Source organism: Cervus canadensis, chromosome 14 (genome assembly GCF_019320065.1).
Source record: "Cervus canadensis isolate Bull #8, Minnesota chromosome 14, ASM1932006v1, whole genome shotgun sequence".
NCBI lineage: Eukaryota > Metazoa > Chordata > Mammalia > Artiodactyla > Cervidae > Cervus > Cervus canadensis.
In genome coordinates, this window is record NC_057399.1 from 41,682,222 (window position 1) to 41,693,611 (window position 11,390).

General features: G+C 45.8%; 2 protein-coding genes across 10 annotated transcripts in view; one reads left to right on the forward strand and one right to left on the reverse strand.

Annotated features, from left to right (window-relative positions):
• NFIB (nuclear factor I B) overlaps nt 1-4,091 on the reverse strand; it is a 244,228-nt gene extending 240,137 nt beyond the window's left edge. For 2 of the 9 annotated variants that reach the window (XM_043487190.1, XM_043487188.1), the window contains exon 1: nt 2,951-4,089. In XM_043487190.1, coding sequence (XP_043343125.1) covers nt 2,951-2,980 — 30 coding nt within the window. In that variant the 5' untranslated portion in view covers nt 2,981-4,089. Of the gene's footprint in view, nt 1-2,950 lie in introns of all 9 variants that reach the window. The other 7 variants (XM_043487193.1, XM_043487189.1, XM_043487184.1 and 4 more) reach the window with 6 other exon arrangements.
• A 177-nt stretch (nt 4,092-4,268) lies between these two features.
• On the forward strand, nt 4,269-9,434 carry LOC122452939 (collagen alpha-1(I) chain-like). Its single transcript, XM_043486756.1, has 5 exons — nt 4,269-4,508; nt 4,592-5,252; nt 6,616-6,738; nt 6,992-7,097; nt 7,897-9,434. Exons 1-3 carry the CDS (start codon nt 4,269-4,271, stop codon nt 6,618-6,620), a joined length of 906 nt encoding a protein of 301 aa, XP_043342691.1. The 3' UTR covers nt 6,621-6,738; nt 6,992-7,097; nt 7,897-9,434.
• The last annotated feature ends 1,956 nt before the right edge of the window (nt 9,435-11,390 follow it).

Sequence of the window (11,390 nt, forward strand, 5' to 3'; positions counted from 1 at the left end):
TAACAGGTTATCACAATAACACTATAAACACTATAAACAACTATGAAAATTATTTTTTAAGAAAGCAAAGCATTTAAGTAAGCTAATATCTAACGTCTCTATGCTAAGGTAATAGGCCACCTTGCTCTTTCAGGATTTTTATTAAAACACATTGGCATTCAGTAATTCTTTCTCTTTTCAAACTTCCTTTATTGAACTCAACTGATAAAATAAATAACCTAGTTACAAATTTCAAATATAAAAGTAAATAGTCCTAATTCCACTGGAAATATTTATTTTTCTTCACAGGAACAGTGGTCTCCATGAAAGGGATGGAAAATTAGACCAATATAGAGGTAGAAGAGTAAATACTAGATGTTCTTGGAGCACTGCTACTTAACAATAAACCATTTTTATAAATGTACCTTCAGAACCTGAAAAATAGTGAAAGAAAAAAAATTCAATACAATCATTCCAAGTGAAAGTTACATTAAGGGTTTACATTATTTTTAGCAAAAGCAAATACAAAATCCTATATGATGCTTAATTTTCTTTTTACATCTGATTTATACTGATGTAAAAATACAGGTTTATATCCATGTACTGATAATTCTGAATAACATTTTGATAAATATCAATTATAGCCTCTTTTGAAACTTCTTTCCAAAGCCTAGATATCTTATTGCAACAACGAAAGCACTTTGCAAAGTTTTCAATCAATTAAGAATGCTTCTCTATTTTGTATTTACATAATCCTGAAAAATGTTTTGCTACAGCTATTAAGTTCCTGTAATACAAAACTAAACTACTGGTCTGATATCAAAGTAACATTGTTAAGATTACTTCTGCAACACCTTACACTAGCTATAAAGTCACACAGATACTAAAGGGAGAATTCTAAAGCTAAAATTTTTTCTTCTAGTCTAGGCCTTAAATCCCCAAAACAGTTTCAATATGTCAACCTAGATTTACATTATTAAAACAGTAGAGAATATCAGTCATCATGAATTAGTGTTGCTAAGTATGTATCCTTGAATACTAATGGGGTAGTTGAATGACTATATTGTACATGCTCCTAATATTCCATATGTCACGATGCTACAATATTATTTTTAACTTACACAAATTTAGATAAAGCTAGTGACTTTTTGATTCATATCTAGAGGAAACCAAAAATGCAATGTAATCGCTAGCAATGATTCTGAAAATTCGATGCTGGAAATATGAACCAATACAGAAAAACAATCATTTACAGGTGAGAGCAAAAGGGCAGCACTTTGCACCTGAAAAGCTTACCTCAATTGGTTTTATTTGAACTATGCTTCAATGTAAAAATAATATCAAATGGATGTGGTTTACCAGAAAGAGGGAAAAATCCTGCTGATGGGTAATACGAAAGGTAACTTTTGCAACTGAAGGCAATTCGTTATACCTGAAACAGTTTCATCACCATATTTATTGGCCATTATTCACAGCCTTAAAAATACAAATAGGTCAGCAACTCATTTTTTTCCAGTTTTGTCAAATTAAAGTGCACGTTTATTTGCTGAAAATAGCCATATCTAAGTTAATCATACTCAGATGCCAAACAAAATATAAACAATAAAAAATGTGTCAGCCAAAAAGCTACAGGACTGTATCCAATCACTGAATAAGCCTTATCATTGTTTTCATCTTCATTCACAATTTATGAATGCCTCAGTCCTTTTGAATCACAATAGCTTCTAATTGTCATACAATTGAAATCTTAATCATTTGTCCATTACAAAAATGCATCATCATGATACTGGATTTTTTTAAACTTGTAACACACCTAAGACTAAGGGACACTTCTTAAACTGTTTATAGTTTTTAAGCCATTGTCAAAGAAAATGGTTACCAATTACTAATCGTGACATAGCCTCCTAAAAGCTGCAGTCAACTATCCCACACCTTTAGAGGTTTAAAACACTGCTTCAAATAACAACTCTAGGCTAAGATATTTAGTTAGTTCGTCAGTTGCTTAGTTAGCCGGGCAGCGATGAAAGCCGCCCCCAGGTAAGTCTGTTCGGTCTCTCCACTTTTCCATTTGACCGACCGCTTTAAAATTATATAAATTGTGTTCTTGTAAAAGTATAAAGCCAGCATTTTATTTCATAACACTGTACCTGAAATCTTAGGACAATTTTCCAAGTGAATTTTTGAAAATGACCTTACTTTTCCAGCATTACTTTCTAACCTACGCCCCAATATCGTCAAATGAACAGGTCTCCACAAAATGAACATGTTTTAAAAGTCCTTTAACTTTCATCCCGACCGACTAACTCGAGTCCACGTCTAGATCGCCTTTGTGGCGTGGTCACTGGAAACCTCAAAGTGCGGATCGCGATGCACTAGAGTTTCAGATCCCCAAATTAAGCAAAGGAATGGGTCCCCGGACCACAACCTTCGACTCGCTTGTCTCCCGCCCACTGCCTGCAGCGGAGTCCAGAGGCGCCCACAAGGACTCCTACTGGAGTCCCCTCGCCCAAGTTCACTGCTTGTTTATTAAGGCTCAGTCCCCCCCGCCCCCCAAAGCTCCTCTAAAGCCGGAGTCCACCTCGGCGCGCAAGCAACCAAAAGAGGCAGCAGGCACCCTGGGCAGGGGCGCAGCAAGCACTCCAGGGGCCGCACGGGGGCTAGCTCTCGCGGGCCCGGGCCCTGCCCATCCCTGGCGGCCTCGCCCGGCCCAGCCGCCCTGGCAGCACGCGGGCACCCGCTCTCCATGCCCAGGGCGCCGGGCTGGGCGCGCACGGTGACTGTGAGCTAGGGGCCGCGCGCCGGCTCTGATGCCGCCCTGCAAACCCCGCCGCAACTCCGGACCACTTCTTCTGCTGGGTTACCCCGGTGTGCGGAGGTTAACTAGAACCATTAGTTGTCCGCGGACGAGAGCAAGAAAACAAAGGCATTTCGGGCTAGAGAGAAAGCTTGAGAGAGCGACTGAGACATGTACCTGAGTGAGACAGATGGGAGAATACATCATGACTTCGCCTTAAAACGCACTTTCCCGGAGATGCCCAAGAAAATCTTCGAGAAGCAAGAATTTCATCTATTCATTTTACAGTCATCTGAGCCCCGCGATGCGATCAATCAGGACAGGGCTCTGCGCTGGATCACCGCAACTTCACAACAAACCCAGTCCTCCTTAAATAGCCAAAGATTCAAGTTCACTCGGCGTGCTAGATTTCCCGGGGTGAAATCCAATCTACACTTTTAACCCTCCTGCAGTCCGAGCGCGCTGGCCGTGCTCGCCGAGGCCGCCGCCGCCGCCGCCGGTGCTGGCTGCTTTTCGCCTGGGTTTGGGGATTTGTTTTCTGTTTTGCAGTTGTTGTTGTTGTTGTTGGGGGCTAGGGGGTGCGCGAAGGTTCGATGTGGGTCGGATTGGGGTGGTGGTTGGTGGTGAAATGCTTTTTTAAAAAAGGCGGGGAGGGGGGCGCAGGAGAGAGGGCGGGAGGGAGAGCGAGGAGAATGTGTCACCGCGCTGGGAAAGTTCAAGGTTACAGCCCCAAGCACTGCGGCAGGATCCCGGAGTGGCGATCGCAGGCGAAACTTTGCCGCGAGCCGACCATGTGTGTGCGCGAGGGGGGAGCGTGAGCGAGTGCGCGCGGGTGGCGGGGCGCGCGCGGGAGAGGGCCGGGGTGGGGGCGGGGTGGGTGGGGGAGCCGGCAGAGGCCGGGGTGAGGGAGGGGGCGCGAGCGCAGGTCTCCCGGGCGGAAGAGGTTCGCGGCGCGCGGTCCCCGGCTGCAGCCGCCGCCGCCCGCGCCGACTCCTCCACGCCCGGCTGCCCGCCCGCCGCCCGCCTCGCCCCGCGTCTGACCCGGCCGAGCGAGGAGGGTGCTGCTGCTGCCGCGGCTGCCCAGAGCCCGGGGGTATCGGAACGCGCTCCTGAAAAATCCCAAACGATAAATCCCGCTCTCCCGCTCGGCTCCAAACTCCTCTCTTTTCTGCTCTGGGCTCTTTTTTTCCCCTCCCTCTCTTGCTTTCTTTCGTTGCAAAACTTGGAAGTTGAAAAATTCACCGGTTCCACCCTCTGGACCCCGCTCGAGCTCTCTCCAAATCAGACTTAAGGATTGTTTTATTATTTAATTACACAATCATCGCTTTACTCCTCCTCCTGCAAACGCGCATTCCTTTTGCACCAGCCTCTCCACACCCCCCGCCCCCCACCTTCCTCCTCCTCCTCTTGCTTCTCTCCCTCTCTCACTCATTTGTTAAAGCTCTCAAACCACTGCAATAGAACCACAACTTTTTTTTATTATTATTTTAAATAGATGATCATTCCGCCCTTTGGGCAAGTCCCGCGCCCTTCCCCCAACACGTACACACCCCGAAAACCCGCCCTGGAAAGAGGTATTTCGGTGCTCGCTGCGGACTCTTTAAGCCGCGGGAACCTCCGAGTGAAAGAAGCCCTGAGCCGAACTGGGCCCGAGAAAGGAACGAATGGAAAATTCCCTCACACCCAGGCCGCCCCGGGGCCCAGACTGGGGCGCCGACTCTCGCACCCGGGGCGGGCGCGGTCCGCCGATTCCGCCGGCTGAAAGGAGGAGGGGGAGACGGAGGCGGGGATGGCTGAAGGAACTTGGACTTAAGATAGTTGGGGCACGCCGGCGCGGGTGGGAACGGGGCCCATCCGGGGTCTCCCAAGCACGGGCCCGCATCCCGGGGCAGCTCCGCACAAGCGGCGCGCCTCGCCGCGGTTTGCCGCCCTCCCTTGGGGGTGCCCGGTGCACGTGGCCTCGCTCGGAGCGGGAGGATCGGGCTGCGCCGCCGCCTCCAGCGCCCTCCTCCTCCTAGTCCTCCTCCTCCCGCGGCTCCTCTGGCTCGCTCCCAATCCCCACCCCTCCCCGGGGCCCGGGGCGCCGGCGGAAAGCGGCTCCCGCGCCGCCGGGGTGCAGGCAGGGCGGGGCCGCAGCGCGCCTGGGGCTGCGGGGCGGGCGGGCGCGCGCGCGAGCGGGGTGCGTGTGTCTCTAGAGCCCTGCAGAGGCCGCCGCGCCCGCCTCGGTCCCGCGCGAGGCCCCGCCCTCACCCCGCCGCGAGCCGCGGGCCCCGAGTGAATGAACTTGATTTCGGAGATGTGGAGGCCGGCGCTTTGCCTCGCACTTTCTGCGCGCGCGCGCAGACACATACAAACACACATACACATACACACACACACACACACACACACACCCCGCCCCCCAAATTCCGGTTTTCGGCCAGGGGTGGGTGGGGAAGAGGTGGAAGCAAAGACTGTGCAGACAATGGAGAGAGGAAAAGTGAGTGCCAGGGGCTACGCGTCTACCTAGCTCGGGGGCCCCCGAAGGGGACTCGAAGGCCCCAGCCCGGGGGCGGGGCCGCCCCCACTTCCAGCTGTGCTCTGGAGCCGTTTGGAGGTTCTCCTCTGATTCCCCTTTCCTCTTTTTCTCGCTTGCCTCCTCTCGATTTTTTCCCCGCAACTTTCTCTGTCTCGTTTTCTCCGCTCTTGCCACCCCTTCTTAACGCCGCCCCCCCACCACCACCAGCGGACTTGAAGGAACTAGTGACTTTTTCCTTCTCCGAGTGGGAGTTATCCACATCAAGCATTTCACAACGACACATCAAGAAAAGTAGGCAGGTTCAAGTCAACCATGAAATGGTCACTTTTTAACCCCGTCCTGTCCTCATTAGGGAAATGCTCAAACACAGTCCGTTTTCAAAGAGCGCTCTTAATGAGGCGAGCCTGCCAAGTCCACCAGCTGCAGCCCCCGTAAACCAAGAGCCTGAAGAAGAAAGGCGGTGGGGAAGGAGGGGGAGTCGAGGAGGCCAGGGGTGGAGGGGGGAGCTTTGGTTCTGGGAAGACAGGTAAAGTCGGGGAAATTTAGAGAACCCCCCCGGAGTTAACCCTTTAGGGCACACCCCACTGGGAGCGGCCTCCCTGCTCACTGGAGGCAAATCCCTAGTCTGACAACGTTAATTTCCTTTGTGTGGGTCATTTCTTCTTTTTGAAAAGCCAGAATAAAGTTGACAGTCTTTACAGATGAAAGAAATGAAGTGACAGTCCGGGTTAATCCGAATAAATATTAATTTCTCTCAGAAATGTTTAGGCAATCTCATCCTAGATTTAAAAAAAGAAAAAAGCCCCAAACATCACTTTGTATTGCACATTCTGCTGCATCCCTTTTCTCACCCTCTTACCAGGTCGGGGGGGTGGGGGTGGGGGGTGGGTGCGGGGATAGAGCTACTGATAATACCAGCTTTAACTACTGGAGTTTCCCTTTGAACAAATATTCCATTTAACCGGGGTTAATTTACCATAAAAGACATTCCCGTTGGCACGAATGCTCTCCTGTCCTTGAACACACCTCTTTGAATGCCTGGACTCTTACAGAAGCCATTATTTCGGGGTCTCTTTAAAAATCAAGCGCCCATCTCTCTTTCTCTCCCTCCCTCCCTTCTTCCCTCCCTCCTCACCACACCACCCCCAGTGAAATCTTGGCACCCTGCAAGTGCTCCGTTTCAGCCAGAGATCCCAGAACCAGCCGCTGTCCCCTGGCAGAAGAGGCCCAGCGCTGAGGCCTGGGCAAGTGTCTGTAGACATCGCCACCCCCTTCCCTTCCTAGTTTCCCTTACCAACACAAATCCTTTCCTTTTGCCACCCAGACTAGGTCGCCTCCAAAAGTTTCTCACAAGCTTAGAAAAGAAGAAAGAAAGACAACTCTTGACACAGAAGAGCCCACAAAAGCTACAGCAGCATCAGGGGTGATGAAGCAGCGACAGACCCAGGTAAGACCCCTGAGACCCAAAGATGTCTGGGGCCTCTCAGGCCTATCACTGAGGGGTTCAAACCTCTCCCTGTCTGTAGGGTACTTATGGATGAGCATGGAGGATACTTGGTGGTGGGGGGGTTGATTTGTTTCCAAGAAAAAGGAAAACAAGAAAGGAGGGGGAAACTCAAAGGGAGGAAAAAAGGAGCAACAGAGACATGGGGTGCTCAGTATCGGGTGCTCAGTGGATATGGCTTTGACTGTCTTCTCAGGCCTTGGAACCATGGATGAAATGGCTGACATCCCCCCAACCTCACCCCTCCCCAGAACTCTGCTTCTTGTGCAGCCAATACCAGGGTCACTGCAAGTCTTCTCAAGGTGAACTCTAAGAGAGCCTTTTGTAAAGAGGGACTGGGGTGGGATGTAGAGCATGACTTCTCTCAGCAGGACACTTCACCGTCTGTGGTTTCAGAAACGCCCATCTTTCAAACACCAGGTAGAAAAAAAAGAGGAGGAAGTGAGAAAGTACATATAGTATTTTAGCCACTTTCCCTTTTACCCAGCATTTCTGTGCCATGGCATTAAGAGTGGTTTGAAAGTATCTCTGAAAGCTTCTGATGCTATCAAAGTGGGCCAAACACTTTTTAGACTAGTACTTACCTCTCCTAACTTCTCTCTCTCACACTCACTGAAAGAGTTAAAACAAACCAATTTCATTCACCCCAAAATCTGGCTGGAAGAAAGAAGTGAAAACCTTCTGTAGCAACAGGAAAATCTAATATTTCAGAATCCCTAAAGACCTCCTCCCTAGATCACCTATTCCCTGCCATCTTATAGAGGAGAAAAGTTGTTTTTTGTTTTTGTTTTTTTTTTGACAGTTTAATTTCAAGAAGTGCTGGAATGTCTGTTCTTCAAGTGACTGGATTTTTCAAAACTCAGTTATATATTTGAAAAAGTAAGCAGTATTACCCAATTGGAGCCTTTCACTGACCTCCAGAGAAGAGCATAACATCTCAAGGGTCTTCCAATATTGATTTCCTTTTAATCTTCTCCTTTCTAAAGAAATTCAGTGACAGGGTGTGAATCTTGAGTAGTTTAGGGAAAAGTTCTTGGCGCTTAACAAAGCTGTCATTTTCAATACCCTCCATGACTCTTTTTTTTTTTTTTTTTTTTTTAGCTCTTGCATGTGACTACAGGGGTGGCTCAACAATTCCACACACCCTGGCTGCATGGCCAATATCAATATTTTAAAACTAAATACAAAAGAGACAGATGACCTCCTGACCCCAGGAAACAGGCCTGCAAGACTGCAAGTATCCACTACACCATGCCCAGGGACCTTTTCTTCTTCCAAATGAACCACAAAAATCATACATGTGTAGCCTGGAAAACACGATTTTATATCCACAAGCAAGAACATCAAAAATCCACTCAACAGCACATGTATAAACAACCAACAAGTACTGAAATTGCCTGCACTTGATGGGAATTGCAAAATCATGCCCAGCTCTATCAGCCCTTAAACTACTACTGTCAAATTAGGGTAGCAATTTTTCCCTACTACAAAATCCACAACCAGTTAGCTTCCCCACCCCCCATTGCCAGTGCTTTGCCTTTCACTGAAATGAATAAATAACTGTGGACTTTTTTTCCATCCTCCGGGAGCTGTTCGGTGTCCCCTGAGGACAAAACTAAATGAGAAAAATGACGCTGTTAATAATGTCACTGCTGAAATGCCTGTACTCGACTGTTTTAAAAAAAATACTATTCCGCTAAGTGTGCCTACATTTCGGGCACATTTTCAAACCACCACTGAATCTGTATGTAGACTGGTCAGCATTAAGTTTAGCTGGTTTTCACTTCTGTACAGAAATGAAGCTAGTTCATCAACAGAGATTCCCAACTTCTGAAGACATTGCTTTCTGGGATTACAAAGTCAGCAGTTGCCCTGTAATTTTTGCATGATTTATTTCAAACTTTGAAAATCACAGTAATAATTTTCTTGGTTCACTCACAATACTTCAAAACTTACAGGCACTTTCACACACAAACTTCTTTGCTGAGCCTGTGAGAGTTGTAGCTATTGTCCTTTTTCAAAATAGCTGACACTTAAAAGTAAAACTATACCATCATTTTATTTCTACGTGTAAGTTGGTTTTTGTTTCCTATCTACATGTGCCTCTGTGACATGAAAAAAAAATTGGCTTTAATGAGCTGTTTAGAAAGCTCTTGTGCAAAATGGCTAAGTTGTCTTTATATTGTTCATGAAGAAATGTAGAAAGTGCACTGCAAACCAACATAAACTTTCTGCATCCCTTTCTGTAATTCTTTTCTTGAAAACTGCCTTTCTGTTTCAAAACCAAAACAATCATAATATCAAGACTGTTCGTTTTAACTTTCAAAATAAAATTTAGCCAACAATTGCATGGTTACAATGATAGAAAACAAACCGTTGGGCCTATACAAAATACATATTGATATTTTAAGTAAACTTTATCTCTGAAATACATCTGAAAAAATTTTACAACACACAGTAAGTTAATAAGTTCCAAAGCAATAATATTGTCAAATTGTGTGATGTCATAAGCTCCTAAAGCAAAGTTACAGATGTTCATGACATCACATTCACTCATAATTATGTTGCTGCTGTCTGACCACCTTAAACGGATGACTCTGTCTACTAAAGAATAAAAAGAATTTATTTTGGACATCAAACAATGAAACTGTCACCATTTATTGTATGAAACACTCAGCTAATCAATTTCCTATTAAAACAGCTTTCAACAATACTCAGCTTTAAAATTCATCAGGGCCAGTAAAAATCTTTTCCCAGTGCACAAGAATGCAGTCCCAACCACGTACAATAATTACCCTTCTAATACTTTTATTGCCCAAGCGCTTTTTCCTGTGCTCCCCATCAGTGAGGCAGGAATCTGCAGTATATTGTATCAGTGAATTGGAGTGCTTGACCTTTGCCCACATATGATTTAATAGGGACTTTTCAGCACTGGCGCTTTCTCCATCTCTCATACCATTAAATGAAAACATCAAACCTCAAATGTAAAACTGGAAACCACACGTTTTGTGTTTCACAACTCTTTGCAGTTTTTACTTAGATTGCTTAAAGGTCAGCTTCTTCGCCTCACCGTGCTCTGCCCCTTAGAGTAAATGTACTCAAAAGTCACACTCATTCTGATTTTGATTAAATCTTGAACTCCCCAGATACACACATGCACCCTGCTTATTTACATGTGCATTCTTTCCTAACCACATAAGCATGCGTGTATGACTTTCTGGATTTATTCCATTTTAGGGCTGATTTAAATGTCTGCTCAAGTATGGGTTCACAAGTTAACTTTTTCCCACCCGTTGGAAAGTTAAAATTACAAAGGATGGTGTTATAGGATCCTGTCAAAGAAAGTTAGAGTTAATCTTGTGTATTTTGGCGCCTTTTCCCTGCCAGCTACTGTACTTGGGGGGGGGGGGGGGCGGGTTGGAGATCTTGTCTGTCCTGTCTCAAGTTCAATGGCAGTTCTTCTAACCAGAGGAGAAGATGGCCATGTTCACAGCACTAATAATAATTCCAATCACGCCACTTCGGCATCTTGTGTCAAAGTCGAAACGGGCTTCCCCGCCCCCTCTTCAACCTGAAAGCTGCCAAGTCCTCACACACTCCGCATTCAACCACAACTTAATGGATGGGATATCGTGCATTAAAATATGTCCCAGACATACTGGCAAAGAGAAGACAAGGGAAGAGGGAGACAGACAGACACATACACGCGCACGCACACACACTTTGTTAGGCAGAGGGGAAAACAATACTAGAGTAAAAACAGCAGGGCAGAAAAAAAAATAATAACAGGAGCGGGAAGAAATACATCATAATCTTTTTTTTTTTAAGTAGAAGGAAGAGTGCGAAAGGGCTAACAATTCTATCCTGCCACTTCAGAAACAAGGGGGTGGGGGGAACTACACTTTGGAATGAAGCATGATTTTAAAAACGCCAATACACCAATCAGAGCTAAACAAATGCACTTTAAGTGTATAGATGTAACAAATCTGTGCATATTCAACTTAGGGAAGAAAAAAGTGCTCCGAAAAGAATGGACTACAAGGTACAACTAAAGTATCATTTGTACAGTAATTTTTTCCATCATGGGGAAGAGGGTTAGGGAGATGAAGCAGGAAAAATGCTCCATTTCACACTGTTTTGGATTTACAATGTTATCCACGGATTCCCATCATAAAAGTGTGGCATGTACACTAAGGTTGACAAAGTTTTTTTTTTTTGTTTGTTTGTTTTTTAAGCATTAGGGCTGAAAATCCAACATATGGCTCAACCGGTAAAGCAGAAATGACATTTAGGTTCGCTTTACAATGTACAAAGAGGAAAAAATCTGTGTCTGGGACTAGAAAGGGATGCAAGAGACAAATAAGCAAATAAAATCCTTCATTTCAAAGCTACATACCACCGCATTCTATTGCAATAAATAAGAGATGTTGGGTTTATAACAGAACCCTGGCCCGCTGACTTCACGTATCTCAGGTACAGATTTGTGGATTTTTCTCAAGAGTTGTTTTAGTGTCGCTTTTGGTTTGTTTGTTTGTTTGTTTTTTAAGAGCGCAATCCAGGAGTAGGCTCTTACTTTTGTTTTTAATGATAATTTC